The following is an 18,128-nucleotide window of genomic DNA, read 5'->3' as shown; positions in this document are numbered from 1 at the left end:
AGTCTGAGATTCTATTATATGTAATCCTTTTTTATTTTGGTACTGATTCCAATAGCTCTGAAATAAAAATCTTCCCCCTTTTCTTTACCCCCCCTCGAACACTTTTTTCTTTTGTCTTTACAGAATAACCAAGCAGACTTAGAGAATGCTACAGAGGTGCTTTCTGGGTACCTGGAGCGAGATATATCCCAAGATTCGCTGCAAGACATAAAGCAGAAAGTACAGGATAAGTACAGGTTTGTGTTGGAATACTCCTTTCTCTCTAAGCAGCCAGAGTGTTGCCATGCTCTGTGTCAGGTAATGACCTGAGCACTTGCCAAGATACAGTTTCTCCAGAGCCACATCCTTGGGAAGCTGTTTGCTCTTGGCTTTGTGCCACCCATTGTGATCAGCCAGTCCCTGGATATCTGAGAGCAGCAGCGCTGTCCCGAGCCAGCCCCGGATCCTTCTGCTGGAGCCCTCACACAGATGCTGGCAGTGTGTTTTTGTGTCCCTGCTGGGACCAGCTCTCAGGGGAGGTGACAGCCTGTGGGGCGAGGCTCCCAGCTCTGCCTTCCATCTGCTCTGCAGAGCAGGAGCTGGAAGATCCAACCCCGGAATGGAAAAAATCCTGTGTCCAGAAGCAGTGGCTCTCAGTACACTGCTGTTCCTGCACAGAAGGAGCATGTGGGAATGGCCAGCACCAGAATGGGATCCACAGAGTGAGGGCCAAAGAACAAGGAGTGACTTTGTTGTTCCAAGCTGCCAGCTTTGGCCTAGGATGAGCTGCCAGCAGAGAGCAATTGGCTCTTTTAATTGTCTGCTGGGTCCATTTGTGCAAAACGTGGGTGTAGGAAAGCTGTCCCTGAGGAAGAGGGATAGAGCAGCCTGCCCAGCTGGGAAGGGGAGCAGGGGACTGGGGTCCAGGTGACACAGATGCCAGTGCTTTGTTCAGTCCCAGGGGAATGATTTCTGCACAGTGGAAAAGTACAAAGCTGAAAATGCGGATGAGTCACAGGATTAGGGCTTGCATTTCTGAGGCATTTTGCCAAAATCACTGAATTTGTTATGCCTGGCTTAGGGGGAAGAAAATATCCAAAGTAGGGTGAGCTGCAGGACTCAGTGGACTGGGGGGCGTGGCAGGAGCTGTTAAGATTTGGTGGCTCATCCTGCCCAACTTTGGCAGCACAGCTGGGGCTGGAAAAGACTTTCCTGACCTTGTTTTTGTAATTTACCCTTTAAGGCCACCATTAATTCGATATTTCAGATGAAGCTGCTTGTTTACTTCAGTCCTCTGAACCTTGATGCTTTTGTAGGGGTGAAATGACAAGCTAATATAGCCTGAATTGCTTGGAAACAGTATCCCAAACCTGCCTTCACACTTCTGGGAAGAAAGAATACATCTGTCAAGCCCGTGCAGGTCCCTGATTAACCAGTTCAGTCATGTCTTAATCATGTCCTGCATGGTGCCCTTTGATGCAAGACTGGGAGCAGGATGTCATTGAGGTGGGTTTACAGAGCTCTGGGAAGCTGCAGGAACTGCCCTCCAGGCTGGTTTAGTTTCAGCTGTTTGGATCTCTTTGCTTGCAAAGACATATCTAGAAAACAGGATTAAGCCCCCCACACCCATCCAGCAGAAAAATAACTAAAGTTTGGAAAGCAGAGACCGCGTGTTTGCCATCACATGCTCCTGAAAATCAATGGGACTGTGTGTACGGGGGTTTCTCTTGCACCAGCTGACAGCAGTGAGGGGAGCCACAGCTGCTCTGATGGATAAATCAGTCACTCTGATAAGGTCCTGAGCAGTAGGTGAGGAATTCCTGCCAGGTGTTAGTGTGTGTTGTGGTCAGGGATAGCTTCCCACTGGGACGTTTCTCCTGAGGAGTGTCTGCCTCTCAGGTGCTTATTTAGAGTTTGCTCTTGGAACCTGAATTTGTTCAGTGTTCCTGTGGTTTTTGTCTTCTAACACACCCAAAATGGCATCCTTTGCTGTGTTATGTGAGGTCCCTTTTCCTCAGGATCAGTGATCCTGGAAGGGCTCTTGGATCAGTTTTATGTGCAGCATTTTCACATCAGCGTAGGTGGGAATGCTCCCTGGGTGTAAGTGTCCCTCTGAGAGCCACATGTTGGGATGTGAGGTGAAACCTGCTCTCCAGCCAGACCAGTAACCATTTGGACTGCTTTCATGTCCACTGGGAAATAAAACTGTGTCAGTGCTCCTGAGGTTTTCATCGTGCACTGGTTTGGGTTGGAAGAAATCTTAAATATTCTTCCACCTTCTGCCAAGGGCAGGGACACTTTCCACTAGACCAGGTGGCCACATCCCACCTGGCCTTGAACACCTCCAGCTAGTTTTTCCCAGCTACCACATGGGTTTTTGTTGTCCTGATGGGGCTTAGAGCAGGCACCAGCCCATGTTTGAGGAGAGCTCATTGCATTCCGTGTGTCTCCACTAACCTGTGTTCAGTCTTTTTCAAACCACAGCTGCTGCTTCCTCCTCTTCCAGTTATTCCTGAAGGTTTCTCAGTTGTAGAGGCTCTGGGGATACTTTTACCTGAAAAACTCTGAATTTGCACATTGGTTTTCCAGCCAGGGACCTGCAGCTGAGTGACTGGAGCAACCAAAGACTTAATTAGTGCTGTTAATGGGCTTGTAAATACAAACTCCTTCTCGGGGGATCACCTCTTTTGGAAGTGTCTCGGTTTGGAAAGACAGGTACTTGCTAAGGAGGGCAGGAGCTTCCCCTGAAATGGAGAATGTAAACCCCCCCCTGCCCCCCACCTGGCTCCTCTCTGGGCTCACATCTCCCAGTGGATGCTGTAGTTCTCATCAGCCATGCAGTGACATTCCATAACCTGTTATCAGTAGATGTCCCCCCAGGAAGGAGTGGCTGTGGAAGAGATAAGGAAAACTGCCCACTGAACAGGAGACAACTGCCATCCAGATGGCAAATAGAATCCATTTTGCCTTGTAGTCTGGGACAGGAAGTGAGGCATGCTGTAGGTTTGGATAACTCGGTGCCAGGGATGCTCCATGATTCCTGACGTGCCTTTTCCATGCTGTCCCTGTCCCCTCAGATACTGCGAGAGCCGGCGGAGGGTTTTGTTGCAGCACGTGCATGAAGGCTACGAGAAGGACCTGTGGGAGTACATCGAGGACTGAGCCCGGCCCCGCAGCAATGAACTCTGAACCCTTTCCCATCCTAGAGTGCTCATGCAATTCCAATAAAACCCACCCAGGGCGCTGCTCCGCCTCTTACACCGCTGGTCTGTAGTACCGGGATTCTGTTTTGTTAACAGAAAAATTAAGTAAATTATATTGTAATAAAAAAAAGGTAGATAAACCATTGTACAACAGTATTCTAGGCGGCCAAGAGTGTGACAGACGCACTAAAAACCCTCCAACTTTAACTTGTAACGTAGCTTCATCCTCCAAGCCGACTCCTTTTTCTTTTCTCTCTTTCTTTTCCTGTGTGTAGTACAGATGAAACCTAAACCAGTTTCTTGACACTGCTTTTCATGTCCAAACCAGCCATTTTGATGGACTTTGGTAAGGGGGGCGGCTCTCCCGCCCCCCTCCTCCTCTCTGCCCAAATACATGGATGAATGTGGATTGGCTCATTGTAAAGAGGATTTTTGGGGAGGGAAGGAGGGGGGTACACAGCAAGGAAAAAAAAAAACCCAACCTTTGTATATGACTTTTAAAACAAAAAGAGGACAACACAGTATTTTTCAAAGTTGTATATAGCGCATATGCATGGACAAAGAGCAAGCGTGGCACGTGTTTGCATAATGTTTAATTACAAAAAAATATTTATTCTTTAAAAATCTTCAAGATTATGTCTATTTGCTGTGCATTTTCTTTCAGTTTGATTCTTTTGTTTGGTTTTGGTTTTTTTCCCTGGGCTGGGGTGGGGGAAGCGTGTGCTGGTGTAGTGAATATATCTATATATATATATTTTCTTTTTCTTCTTCTTTTTGGAAGGCTTTTTCCAGAGCAGTTGGGTTTCTCCTCTTCCTGCAGTTCCTTTCTGTCCAGGGCCTCCCCCAGGTCTGTGTGTGTATCCATTGCTGGCGACGGACGGCCCCTCGCAGCTCCTGGAGCTCTGGTTCAGGATGCCTTGCCTTTTTCTTGGTTTATTTTTGGCCCCAGATCTTTACCTGCCCAAATCCAGCTCTGTTCCCAGTGGTGCACGCAGGACACGTGCTGTGATCCCAGAGGAGGCGTGTGAGTGTGTGTGTGTGTTTGTGCGTGTGTGTTCAGAGGTTTGTTTTGGATCCCGAGGCAGGACGAGGAGGGGTGGTTTGCACCACTTCTCCAAAGACTTCCTGCGAGATTTCGGCTGTGGATCTCCTCTCCCTCCACCTTTCATCTGTCAAATGGACCCTTTCTTGCTGTTTTAATTTTCACTTCATTATAACGAGTCGTAACATTGAAAAGGAAAGCTGATGGAATTGTCTTTGTGTTTGTTTTGGGCTCAATCACTGGGCGTCCTGTCCTGGCAACTATTTAACACTCCATCTAGTGCAGTAGAAGCTGAAATCAGCGGAGTATTTTTCAATTAAAAGGGGAAAGAACTAATGAGTTTAGCTACTGAGTCCATTTTTATGATTTCTGTAACAAGAGCTATGTTAAAGTAAACAATTGGTGGTGGTTTTATTAAATTTACTCCTGTATAGGAATTCCTTCTGTGGTATTTTTCGCCAGGCAAGTGTCCTCCAAGCCTCCAGCCGCTCTGCCTTCTTCCAGGGGATGGAAGTTGTGAAGGGATCAGATAAAAAGGCAGATCCCAGGCAGGGCTGTAACACGGGATGCTGTTTCCAGCTGGCAGCGGGCTCACTTCGGCTCCCTCACTGCTCCTGCCGACATTCCACGGATGTGGTTTTGTCTCTGTATACCTGCTCTTCCCTTTTTTTGCCCTGGAAATCAAACGCGAGGGAGTGCAGCCGCTTTCCCTGCGCTGTTCTGCTGCTGCTGGAGGGGTGGGATGGCGCAGAGCTGCTGCGTGGGAGCGGCCCTGCCCGTATCCGTCCGTGCCATTCCCGTTGGGAATTCTCCCTCCGTGCGGTGAAACACTTGGAAGCTGGGCTGGGCAGGTGCAAGCACAGAGGTTGGGTTTTCACTCCGTGTTCCCGAAAGGAATACGCCGAGGATGTGGGCACTCCACTGCAGAGGAAACGCGGTCTGTGGCGTCCTCGGTCCCGATGGCTGTCGGCAAACCTAAAGACAATGACAGAGCCCTGTTCTGAGGGAGAACCTGCTGCAGTTCCTTTCCTCCGGGCTTCAGGCGCTCGCAGGTGAATTACCATTCCCACAGACACTGCAGAAATACAAAGGAAAATAAACAAAATCCGCCATCCCAACCTCCCTCCCTGCTGCTGCTGTGGGGCGGGGAGGGAGCGGGGCCGCGGCCGCTCAGCGCTTCCTGGGCTATCCCTCCTCACTGGCGGCCTCATTTCCCTCTACATCGCGGAGTTCCCAATAAAACCTTCCAAAAGCCTGACATTTTATTATTTCTGTGGTTTTTCGGGTGTTTTTCAGGTTAGACGGGGGCCGGGATGGGGGGGGGGGGGGGCCCCCCCGCCACCCCCTTCCCGCCGTGCCCCGCGCGCCATGGCCGCGCCGGAAGTGGCGGGCGGTCGCCATGGCAACCCCGGCCCGCCGCGGCCATGGCGGAGCCAGAGGACGCCACGGTGAGGGGAGAGAGGCGCCCGGGCTGAGGGGACCGAGAGGGACGGGAGGGGCGAGGGACCGGAGGAGAGGTGAAGGGCGGCGGCGGCGGCGGGAAGTTCTTTTGAAGAGCGAGTTTTTAATCTGCACGCTTGGTATGGAAAACGTGAGGGAAATTCAGCCTGTGCTGAAGTAATCAACATTAATTATCGATTATTAGGTGCTGGAGCAGGGGAAAAGTAATGGAGATGGGGAAGGGGCTGCAGCACAAGGAGCGGCTGAGGAAGTTGGGCGTGTGCAGCCTGGAGAAAAGGAGGCTCCAGGAGAGCTCAGAGCCCCTGCCAGGGCCTGAGGGGGATCAGGAGAGCTGGAGAGGGACTGGGGACCAGGGATGGAGGGACAGGACACAGGGAATGGCTTCAAACTGACGGAGGGATGGGATATTGGGAAGGAATTCCTCCCTGTGAGGGTAGGCAGGCCCTGGCACAGGGTGCCCAGAGCAGCTGGGGCTGCCCCTGGATCCCTGGCAGTGCCCCAGGCCAGGCTGGACAGGGCTTGGAGCACCCTGGGACAGTGGGAGGTGTCCCTGGCCATGGCAGAGGGCTGAATGAAATGATCATTAAAGTGCCTTCAAACCCAAGCCATTCCATCATTCCTTAGTTTTTTGGGGTTGCTGTGGAGCCCCGCTGGGGTCAGTACGCGGCCTGGGTTGTTCAGTGTACTTAGAAATGATCTGGACAAAAAGATGGGTAGAAAGTTACTCAGGTGAGGAGGAAATAGGAGAAACTTCCAGAAAGTCTTAACAGAGCAGAATGAGAGGACTCAGAATGATGGGTGTGCAGGTTAAAAAAAAATTGAAATATGTAAAACAATAAAACAATGAGGTGTTTGTGCTGCTTATTCCTGCTGAGGATGGAGTGCTCAGAGTTGGGTAAATCCATGAAAATAGCAGCTCAGTTTTTCACAATAGGAATCAGAAAAGTCAATAAAATTTTAGAAACTGTTAAGAAACAAAAAAGTAAACAGTAAAAAAATTTTAAAAAGGAAGAGCCTTTCTTGGGTTATTTTTCATGTCTCAGCCTCTCTGATCTGCCCCGTCTCCAGTACAAAAAAAGATGCAATTAGAAAATGTTCCCAAAACATTGCAAGGAGCAAATATTGTCTGAATCTCTGATTTTAAAAATTATTTATAAAAGAGCGGGGATGTGACACAGGTGTATAAAATCCTGTATTTTGTCTTCCCAAAAAGCAGAGTGAAAAATAAAAATACTTTCCTGTATAAACCCATTCCTCTTCCATGAAGGTTTGATGGTTGATGCAAAGTAAGAAAATCATATAAAATTAATGTATTTTCCACAGGCTGGGAGCTCTGGCCAGTGTTTGCTGGAGGAGGTTCCCTGCCCTCCATGTGATGGGACATCCCTGTGCTCACATCCTGTGCACTCACATGGGAACAGCTTTGCCCTAATTAACTTCATAAATGTTTTACAATAAATGGTTTTGACTTATTTTCTGTGTGATCTCTAATTAGGTTCTTAAGTGCTCCAGTATTATTTTTTTTTGCAAGGTAAAGATCCCTTCCCGGGATGAGAAGTGACCCCACCAACAGGGATGTGCTGCACAATGAGGGTGTTTGTTTAATCGAGCTGTGGAGCAGAAATCTCTGCCTTGCTTGGCAGGGCAGAGTTTGTCCAGCAGCAATGCTGCTATTTTTGTTCCCTCCTTTGGGATTTGCCAGTTGTCCTTTCTGATTATTTTCTGGAACGAAGCTTCCAAGAAACCTTGCCTGGTCTATTTACTACTCCTGGTTTCTGTCTTTTCAGGTTTCTTCATCGCCAGCGGCTGCAGAACCAACAAAACCCCGTCCTAAGAAAGGTTTGTTTGAAGATCTGATTGTGTTTCTTGGGCAGGTTGCTTTTAAGGTTTTTTCTGTAGTGTTTGCAGCTGTCTAGGAGGAAATAAATGTCCTCTGGGAAAAGAGGAGACTGTCTAGACTGTAATTTGCTGAGTAGCAGTATTTTTCCAGGGTCTCTGTGAGCTCAGTGCTGTTCCTGGCTGACTTACCATAGCCACAGCCTGTATCATGTTTGCTTATAATCTGTGAGACTGTTTATTTTGTTGTGTACTTACTTATGGGGCTGTTAATGAGTTTGATACTCATTTATCCTCTCAAATAATAACGGGTTTGTTTTGGGTACTTCAGAATGGTGTCTTGCTCTGGATAGAATCTTGGGAAGCAAACATTCCGTCTTGTGGGGGTTTTTTACGTCACGTATTCCAATATTTGAAGTAAAAGTGATATCAAATCAGGCAGATTGTGAGTTTAATTATAGTTTATTTGCTTTTGTTTGTTTCTTTTTAAGAATGAAAATGTGTTAATTTACTCAGTGCAAAGTGTTGGTTTGAAATCTTGGTTGAATCTGGACTGGAACAGGTACAATTTCTGTTGTTGGTTCAAATTGTTTGACCAAATCCTGCTGTTTTTTTAGAAATCTGGTAAATTCTTGAGCCTCTCCTTTTCTGCTTTCCCTCATTCTTGAGGCAGGACTTGTCCTGACACACAGTGAGTGTTCTCTGTGGCACTGCTCCCCTTCCAGCACAGATGTGGTCACTGCAGAGCTTTTGTGCCTACCCGAGCTGAGCTTCTGGGATGGTTTTTCATAGATTCTCCTTTCTCAAGTGTGCAGAGGGCCCCATCAGTTCAGATTCTAATTGAGAGTATTTACTCCCAGTGCCAGAAGCAGTCCTCCTTTTCCCTTGCCTTTGCATTCAGGGAACTCAGCTGGTGAGCACAGTCCTTTGGCCATTTTCTGCCCTGATGTGCCTGTCAGAGTATTCCTTGGGATGGAGCCTGCCTTAGGATAATGCTGGCAGCGCAGCTGGGCACTGCAATGACAATCTGCCTAACTGGGTGCTTTGTCCTGCATGTAGGCCTTGGGGAGCTGGAAAAACTGCTTTGCTTTTGGGGAGCTCAGGCCAACCTCACATAGTCCCAATTCCTGGTAGGAGAATTCCAGCCCTTGAGCAGAGTGTGGCTGTCCTGGAGATGGGGCTTGGCTCAGCACAAGCCCAGGCCTCTTTGGTAGCTTGCCCAGAGATGAGGAGAAGATTGCTACTGCTTCAGGCCTGCATGAAAGTAAAAATAACTCCCAAATTTACTTTTATCTTGACCCTCAACTCTTTCAGAGCTAGGATTGCTCTAAAATTACTCTAAATTGGTTACTTTGAGGCAATTAGTCTGACTTCCATGGAGGCACTGATGGGCTCCCTGGTGAGCTATTTCATCTTTATCATTTCCTATAAAGGTTATGACTCCCATCTCATCCTCCATAACCCCCACCCTCCTCTGCCTCCTTGTGCAGGTCCCATTTATTTGTGGCTCTGGCTCTCCCTTTTATACTGACACAACCCTTGACTCCAAGTAAACTATGATGATTTTTTAAAAAATCCTCTAGCCCATGACTTTTGTAATTTCTCTTTTCTGTCCTTTAAGGTAAATTGAGGCATCTCCAGGCCTGGCACACCTCGGGTTGTTCTGACTGAAATGCCTTCAAAGCCTTTGGGCTTTGCCATTTAATATTTGACTTCAGTGCAGCTGGGAAAGCTGATTTGAGCTGCCTGATCGTTAATCTCTGGGAAATGAGGGCAGCAAAAAGATTTGTACTTGGAGTGATGTAACAGTGTCCTCTGTGTGTGGGTGGGGGACTGGGGGCATGAAAAAGAGGAGGAGGGAGAACGAAAGGATGTTGGATATTTTTTTGTGGAATTTGGCAGGAAAGAGCAGCATCTATTTCCCATGACAGCTGCGTTTTTTTTAATAGAGTATTTGTAGAACATCTTAATTAAATATCTCATCCCATTTTAGTTTGGCTGAGGAGAATTACGATGAACTCTAGGAGCCAGACTACATCAGTGCTGTTTGAACAGAAGAATGCTGCTAAACTTATTTTAAACTGGCATTTTAAACATTGAATGGCCACTTTCTGTTGCAACAAATTGCCTTTTTATATTTGCATTGTGTTTTCAAGCAGGATAAAGCTTCAGTGTCAGTGTTTTCTCTGGCAAGAGAGATCCTGAACTCAACGTTAGCACAAACAGATCTGTGAAATGCAGAGACCATATGAACAGTTTGGTGTGGGTAAAATTTGTGCCCAAATAGACCAATAGTGGATGATGTGATTGCACACAGGTGTAGCAGAGTGGGATCAAGTCATTGCTGAGGCCCTTTGTTAACCATCACAGTGCTGCATTCAGCCTGTTCAGCTTGTCTGTGTTTGTGCTGGGCAGGAGTGAGGCATTAAATGTGTGTTTCTGAGAATGAAGTCTCAAATTTGCCAAAAATCATTGGAATGACAAAATACACATGTGAGATTTCTAGCTTTAACCAGAAGGCCACATTGTCAGTAATGCAGGTCTGATATATTGAATCTGATTTGAGTAGCTTCCCCTCACTGCTCCTTGCTTTCCATTGGATATATTGAACCTGAATTGAGTAGCTTCCCCTCACTGTTCTTGCTTTCCTCCCATGACCCTCCCTGTGATCCAAGAAAAGGTGGAACCTACAACCAGTGTTTAGCAACTGGGTTGTTGGCTCTTAGAAGGATAACGTTGAGTTTGGAGGTGGAATTTGCTCATGGAGTAGCTCATCCATCGTGTGGCTGTTGGGCTGCCAAAGCCTGAAAGTTGGGATTTGGGAGAGTCTGGCTTGTGGGCAGGCCAGCCCTGAGGGAAGAGGATGAGTGTTCAGCAAGGTTCTGGAGCAGATGGTGTTGGTGGAATCAGGTTTGAAATCTCTCCATGCAATGATCTGAATTAATGGCATGGGTGGAGGTGACTCCCTCCGAGTATCTTTGGCCACCCTTGGTGACAATCGTCCCTCAGCAGCTGACACAGGAGTAGCATTCATTATTTTGTCCTTTATCCCCTGTTGGGAGAGCTGCTCCCAAAAAAGTTCCCTTTGTTGCTCCATCCATAGCTCTCCCTCTGTTGATCCCCAAGCAACTGAGGGTGGAATAAATAAATTCAAGCCCTGTTCGTGAAGTGATAAGGAGTTAATGTCAGTCTGCTGAGGTGGGGTTTTAATCTCTCTCCTGCATTCTAAATTAATCAGATATTTTCCTAAATGCTTTACTGGTTTGGAATTGAGATAGACTGTCTCCCATCTTCTCACTTTCTTTTCCCATGCAGGCAAATCCAATAATTTTACAGGATCTGATAGTACTGGAGTGGAGAAGTGCTTTTACCAGCTTGTATTGTTGGTTTTTATGGAACATAACTCAAATTTATTTCCCTTTATTGTGGAAAAAATGTTTCGAAAGTAAGTTCTGAGCTCATGTTTGTCTAATAACAGTTCAGAGGTTAATGGGACGATTTTATATGCATTTGGATTTCTACATGAATATGAGACCTCAGACTTTCTGAGATGCACTGATGGTGTTTTAATGACAAGGTAGAATCCTAAATATGTACACAGTATAATAAACTCACTGAAGCAAAATTGATTTTGCTTGAATCACTGGGAAGAACTTGTCCTAAAATTCCATTAATCTGTCAAGAATGAGAATTCTGAATTGTCATCAACCACCTCTACACTTACCACAGGAAGGGTCAGGTAAATAATTTTCAAAATGAAAACCCTACAAAACTATTAGCAGACATCAAGTGTTCTCCCTGGCCTGGGCGTTGGGGTATTTTTGGGATGCTTTGTAGGTATGTTTTTTCTAGGGTTTGAAGGAAGGATTTATCTGTGATCTTTGACAAAGTGCTCTGGCTTTTGTTGCTTTCCATTTATCAACCGCAAGCTTGGCCTAATATCCAGTGACAGGTTTTGGATGCTGTAGGCTTTTGGTTAACAAAACATCTGGAGACATGAAATGAAAAGGATCATATAAATGGATATATTACAATGCACTGCTTGGCCTGTTGGATGGTGGCTCTGGTTAGGAACTGCCAATAAACAATCTCAAAATGTGGCTCTTAGTAATGCTAATAAATAATAATGCAATAAGTAATAATAAATAGTGCTCAGATTATGCAGAAATAAATAAGTGGTTTTTGATGAGCTGTCCTGTCTCTCTCTGGGTGGTGCTTGCTTGCCCAGATGAACCAGTGGGGATCCCTCCTGCACCTGCAGATGTTTTAAGGGGTTCTGTGAGTGTTTAATCTGAAGAGCAGGAACTCTACCCCGTGGAGTCGATTCCGTGCACTTGCAGTGCTGATCATTTCTGAATTTCTGATCCAGTTTCTTAAATCAATATAAATCCATTCTTTGAGCTGCCTTCAAAGCTGCCTTTAAACTTGTAAGAGTGAAGCTGCCTGAGAAATCCAGATAAAAACAACCCCCTTGAGTTAAATTAATTAATACTTCTAAGTGTGTCAGAAAGAAAAGGCCTTAGTGGGAATGTCATGGTCGGAGGGAGCCAATCCAGCCCTTATCTGTCCATACCCATTCGCTTCCATTTGGCCACATGCAAGCCAAGATCTTTTAGTCCATTTGAACCCCCAACCTTGTGGGAAGAAATTGGTTCCTAAATAAGCTAGATTAGCTGGTAATTACATCATTGTTTTATGTAAGAGACTTGGGTATTTCCATCTCACCGATAAGTGGGGAGCAGTGACTGCTGTGTGTGATGCTCAGGATCTGATGCAGCTGCTAGTTTTGAGTAGTGAGATTAAAAAATGGATTATCATTTCTGGGTAATTAAATTCTATAATATCCTTCACTTCATCCTCTTCTTCCCAGAATAACAGCCCAGTAATCCCTGCACTGCAAAGAACTGGTAATATTTAAATTGGAATGTGCTAGCACAGCTCTGCCCTCTTGTGTGTGTACATTAATATCTGTGCTGACAGGAGCAGGGAATCCTTTGCAGACAGCACAACAGGGAACATTTTAGTGCCAGTTATTAAAACAGGTACATTCATTTTTTGAAGCTTCTTTGAAAGTCCTTGGTGCCAGGCAAGTTTCTTTTGATTTTAAAGCCTTCAGCCGCAGTTTGTTGGCGTGCTGCATACAGATAAAATAGCATCTCCTGGTGGGAATTTAAAAATAATTCTGTAAAAATAGTAAGTGACAGATTTAGGAAGGGTGGGATTCATCTCTCTGCATTGAGACATCTCTGATGCAGAGCAAGTCTCAGCAGATCACTCATGCTCCATGTTTAGTCAGTGGAAAGGGCATCTGTGCCATTCCCTGACCTGTCCCAGCCACCTGTGCTGGGATGAATCCCTTCCTGAGGATGCCTGTTCCTCTCCTTTACCTTGGAGACAGCCCAAGGCAAGTCACTCATATCTTCATTTTCAGACATTTGAAGGAGATGTAGCTCACTCAAGAGTCAGAATTCCCCATGTCTGTGCAGCTGGAATTTGAGCATCTGAGTCTTTGGTGACAGAATCACCTGTTACATTTAGCCCAACTCTCCAACAGCACCTGTGGCACAGGAATGACAGGACATGTTGAGCAAGGAGCAGCTCACTGAGGGATTTTTGAATAAAAAATATTTCCATTCACTCCTTACAAGGCTTGTCCCCTTCACTGCCAACGCTTCCAGCTGCATTAGACACGCTGCAAGTCCTGGGATTTTGTCACTGGTTTATTCATAATTCTCAATAATTTCATTCCCTGCCTGACTGTGATTCATTTTTTAACTTCTAATTAGGAGGAGGCAGAGTGTACTTCTGTGACTGTGTAATTAAAGACTATATCATTAACACATTTGTACAGTAGGGAAGAGAGAAGGTGCTCAGGCAAATGTTCATTCTGGGATAGACTGGGATTTCCCTCCTGGAAAACTTCATCCTGAGGCAATGAGGCTGGAAGAACTCAATCTGTAGGGTCTTGTGTAGGGAGCACTGAAATGTTTGCAAGACCAGCTTCTATATTTTGTTGTGTGTATATATATCTATGTTCTTATAACATTCCTTCAATATAACATTCTTTTGCAGTGGATGAACTGAGGACAGGTTCTAGGTGCTGTTCCTTATGGAATGGGAAGTTTCAAAGACTGATGTGGCTGGATTCTGCTCCTCTCCATGCTGCAATTTTATTTTGCTTTCTAAAAGAAAAGCTTTTCTTACAAATGCCTTACAACGATTTCAGTTTCAATTTCCATGTAAAATACCTCATGCTTAGACAGAAAAAGACTAAGCATAGGAATTAAAGCCAGAGGAGAGATTAGAACTGGAAATCCCCAAACTACTTTGCTCCTGATGCTGGAATTAATGAGAAGCCGGTTATTTTGGGAATGCATGCAGCCACTTTGTGGGGGAAATATCTCCCATCCCAGTGTTGCTGTGGGAGGAGCCAGCAGTGAGTATCTCAGACCACCTCTGCTGTTCATAAGGCATTTTATTGCCTTGCCTTTGCAGTGGTGTGCTCTGCTTCCCAAATCTGGGAACAGACACCTGGAGAGAGCTCAGACTCCACCTTGCCTACAAGAGCACGAGGCAGCAAGCAGGACATGGTTTAAACAGAGAAGAGTTGGGGTTGTCATGCCAGGACTTGGATCATTGAGTATCTCCAAGTGTGGTGTCTGCATCCTCAGGGACTTAAGAGCTAACATGTAAAATAGCCTGGTTTTTTGTTTTTTCCGATGGTTTTTTTTTGTTTGTTTGTTTGTTTGTTTGTTTTCCTCTGTTCTGAGCACATCTCTGCTCATCAGTCAGTGCTGATGGTCAAAACTGGCTCATGCAGAGCAAACAGGCTTTCAGTTCTCATTTTTCAGAAAGACCATACTTTTTCAAATTTCCTTTTGAAGGCGTTTGTTACTAAATTTCTCACCAGTGTTATTTGTTTGAAACAAATTTTATACTTGAATTGAGCATTATCAGGTCTGAATTGAACTTTTAAATGGAGTAATGATCGGGATCATGTACTTGTGTTAAAGATGTGTGTAAATCTCATCCCCCCCAGATGGGCTCAGGACTGCCCAGTGGTATCTCACCAGCCTCCTGCTCCTAACAGAGATTTCCCAGTGACCAAACTGGTTCTGCCCCTGGGAGCCTCACTGTCACTGGGAGGTCCGGGGGGATGACAAGTGTGTCTTCATTTACTTCACCTTCAGGTTGAACTTGAGCAGCACGTAGTAGAACACAAATAATTAAACAAAGAAATTATATTTATATGGCAAATTAATTGAATAATCAGTGTATTTATTTAAAAAATGAAGCCATCTTTCTTTGGAGTAACTCAGAACTGTAAGTGTGTTAAATCAGAAAAAAACCACAAATCTGAGCAAGCAACTCAATGAGATTTATGCAGTGCATAGTAGCAAGAGAAAATGCCCCTTTTCCTCCATGCCCTAGAGTATAAATCAGATTTAAGATACAGTTTTGAAGTCTTTCATCTATCCCTGGCTAATTTTCCTGTAGGGGGAGGTGGAGAGTCAGAAATGTTGCTTTTTTTTGTTGTTTAAACCTCTGTTTTCCAGCCTCCTTCCAGCTTTCCCTGCACCTCGTGGAGCTATTAAGCCGTGGGAGGCAGCTCTGGGGATGAGTTACAGCTCCTCGCCAGCACCGGGCTGTGTGTGATGAGTTTTATTAACCCCAGCTGACTGTAAAAAACGAGCAACCACACGGCTTTAGGGCTTGATTTAAAGGTGTTCCAGCAACAATTTGCAAACGGGAAAACACAGGGAAAAGGGATTAAACAGAGAATGGCTGCAGTGTAAAGCTGGTCCTTTTGTTGTTGTTGTTTATATCCATTTTAGAGGGATTTGTGCATACAAACCTCTCTATTCTCACATATATTCACTCACACATGGTGGGTGAAATAAAGCTCGTAGTGCCTCTTCTGAGTGCTGGCTTTTGGGGTTATTTTTCATTATTACTGAGTTTTGAATACATTAACGGCTCCATTTTCAAACTCCAAGGATGGATCTGGGCGTAGGAAGAGCAATGTTCCTGTGCTAGTTTTCTTTCAAAGCTCTAATGTATTTATACTGCCACAGTCTCAGTAAAAGAGTCTGAGGAAGGAAGAGGATTTCTTGTCAAATTTGGCTCTGCTAGAAATTTGTAGGATGCTCTTCTCACACCAAGGCAGTCTGTTAGTTTTAAATCTTGATAAGATTGAATTAGAGCTTACAAATGCTTTCTCTCCATTATCATACCTTGTTTCAGAAAATCCAGTTCCCTGCAGGGCTGTGTTGTTCTGTAGAAGCTGTTGGAGTGTGTGCCCTGTTATTTGAATGTTATTTTTGCCCAGAAGATGCTCATTCCCTCCCTGACACTGGATTTACAAACGGTAGCGGAATTCCTGGCGTTGGCAGCTTGTGAAGCTCAAGGCAAAAAGGAGACAGGCACAGATGGGCTCATCCTCCCTATCCATGTTTATTTAACGTGGATAGGAGAGCACAGAGCTGCGTTTGGGCTGTAACCACAGCTATGCCTGAGCCTTCCCCAAGCTCTTGGAGTGGAATAATGGTAATCCTGGCAGGAATGTCAGCCACAGGAGGCTGGGCTGGGAGTGTGGGATGGGGCGGGCAGCGCTTCCACAGAATTCCATGTGCTGCCTCTCAGATGTGGATGCTCTCCTGCAGAGACAAGTGGGTTGTCTTTATGCCATTGGGAGTTTGCCATTAAGGCAACGTTCAGAACGACTTGGAAGTGGGGATTGAATGTCCAAAGCCATCCAGTCCTGCTGCTGTGTCCCAGCGAGCCTGGCCTGATGATGGGAGCTGATAACCTGCATCTCTCTTTGCCACAGCTCCGTTTCCTGCTTTGACTTCTTCAGAGCAAGGTGCTGTGGTTTTAAACTGCCAGAGGGCAGGCTTACATGGGATATTGGGAAGGAATTCCTCCCTGTGAGGGTGGGCAGGCCCTGGCACAGGGTGCCCAGAGCAGCTGTGGCTGCCCCTGGATCCCTGGCAGTGTCCCAGGCCACATTGGACAGGGCATGGAGATTAAGATGGTTGTGACTCTGGAGAGGTGTGTAAATAATTTCCATTAATTCTTTCTGCATCTGAATAGAGCATAGAGCCTGGTAATAATCCTTTACTTCCTACAGCCATTTTTGGAGGGATCAGATATGTTCCTGTGTCAAATTTAATCGTGAATTTAGACATAGATATTGGGAAGAAATTCCTGGCTGTGAGGGTGGGCAGGCCCTGGCACAGGATGCCCAGAGAAGCTGTGGCTGCCTTTGGATCCCTGGCAGTGCCCAAGACCAGGATGGACAGGGCTTGGAGCACCCTGGGCTAGTGGAAGGAGTCCCTGCCCATGGCAGGGGAGTGGGACTTGATTATCTTTAAGGTCCTTCCAACCCAAACCATCCTGTGGTTCTGAGATTCACTTTATGCAATTCTTTTGTGCTTCTGCTGCCTCAATATCAAAATGTCACAATAGAGAATTGAAGCACTGCCTGGGTGATTGTTAGTTTCGGAAATATCTCTGTTCTTGGATGATGCTGTTTTGCAACATGGAATTTTGAATTAGAATTTGGAAAGGGAGAGCTGAATTCTTTTGGAAAATCTTTCCCACATACATGGTACCTACCACAATGGATCCAGGCTGTGGCTCATGAAACTACTGCAGAATAAAAAAAATTAAAAATACTTCTATTTAACTGCCTTTGCAAAGCTTTTCTGTCCTTTCTTTGTGCTATATGTTACGTATGCTTTAGGCTATTGGGGGTTTTGGGCAATAAGGAGTTCTTTTTTGTGTCTGTTTGAGTCTTTTGCCCCTTTGCTGCTCTTGCTCAGGCTGCTGCCAGTTGGGTTCAGAGCTGGAAGGGGTGAACTGGGGCTTGGACCCTTTCCAATAATCTGGATTGGAAGGAGGGCTGGGCTTTGAATTGGTTTTTCCCTCTGAGATGACTAAAACTTTTTATTGAGCCACTTCTTACTGCTGGTGGTTTAGCAATCATTTCCCCCACGAAATCTCATAAGAGTTTCTGGGGCCTTTTCCCCCTCTTCTTTTTACAGCAATTTAAAGCCCTTTTATTAATTCTAAACCCCACTATTTGATAGTTCATCCCTAAGCTATAATTACTCAATATGAAGATGCAAGCACAAAATAATTTCCTAGGGAGGTTTACACAAAAGGGAATAACTCATTATTATTTTTTCCAGTCCTCTGAGAAAATCTATAAGAGGAGGAATAAAGGGAAGAGTGATGATAGAGCAGCACAGATACAAACCTGATGATCTTACTCTGATTCTGTCAGGGTTTCTGCTTCAGTGGCTTCCTTAAAGGAGCATTGTCAGAAAGAAAAATCACATTGCTGGAAGTGGCTCGTGCAATCAATCACTGGCCAGCGAGGGGATCAGATGGATTCCCTTTTGAATTCAATCAAAACACACTTCAAAGGCATTTAATCATATTTTTGGTGGCTGACTCCCTGGCACAGGACTTTTGTAGTCCCACAAAAGAGAGGCTGAAAGACAATTATACAAGTTATAAACTCTTTTTGATGTAGATAGCAAGTTCTTTGATGATTGTGTTTTCCTGGGCTGGCCTTTGGGCAGATTGATTTACAGCAAATA

At 45.5% G+C, this 18,128-nt stretch overlaps 2 protein-coding genes across 5 annotated transcripts in view; both read left to right on the top strand.

Annotated features, from left to right (window-relative positions):
* Window positions 1-3,806, top strand: part of ARIH1 (ariadne RBR E3 ubiquitin protein ligase 1) — a 50,256-nt gene extending 46,450 nt beyond the window's left edge. For all 3 annotated transcript variants that reach the window (XM_041418508.1, XM_041418507.1, XM_041418506.1), the window contains 2 exons: window positions 124-236; window positions 3,057-3,806. In XM_041418508.1, the coding sequence (XP_041274442.1) occupies window positions 124-236; window positions 3,057-3,141 (198 nt within the window). In that variant the 3' untranslated portion in view covers window positions 3,142-3,806. The remainder of the gene's footprint in view (window positions 1-123; window positions 237-3,056) is intronic.
* A 1,802-nt stretch (window positions 3,807-5,608) lies between these two features.
* BBS4 (Bardet-Biedl syndrome 4) overlaps window positions 5,609-18,128 on the top strand; it is a 35,279-nt gene continuing 22,759 nt past the window's right edge. Inside the window, exons 1-2 of one of the 2 annotated variants that reach the window (XM_041418509.1) lie at window positions 5,609-5,672; window positions 7,473-7,523. In XM_041418509.1, coding sequence (XP_041274443.1) covers window positions 5,649-5,672; window positions 7,473-7,523 — 75 coding nt within the window. In that variant the 5' untranslated portion in view covers window positions 5,609-5,648. Of the gene's footprint in view, window positions 5,673-7,472; window positions 7,525-18,128 lie in introns of both variants that reach the window. The other variant, XM_041418510.1, reaches the window with a different exon arrangement.

This window comes from Onychostruthus taczanowskii, unplaced genomic scaffold, assembly GCF_017590055.1.
Source record: "Onychostruthus taczanowskii isolate IOZ18803 unplaced genomic scaffold, ASM1759005v1 scaffold6, whole genome shotgun sequence".
In the NCBI taxonomy this organism is placed as follows: Eukaryota; Metazoa; Chordata; class Aves; order Passeriformes; family Passeridae; genus Onychostruthus; species Onychostruthus taczanowskii.
This window is presented reverse-complemented; position numbering and strand designations above follow the sequence as displayed.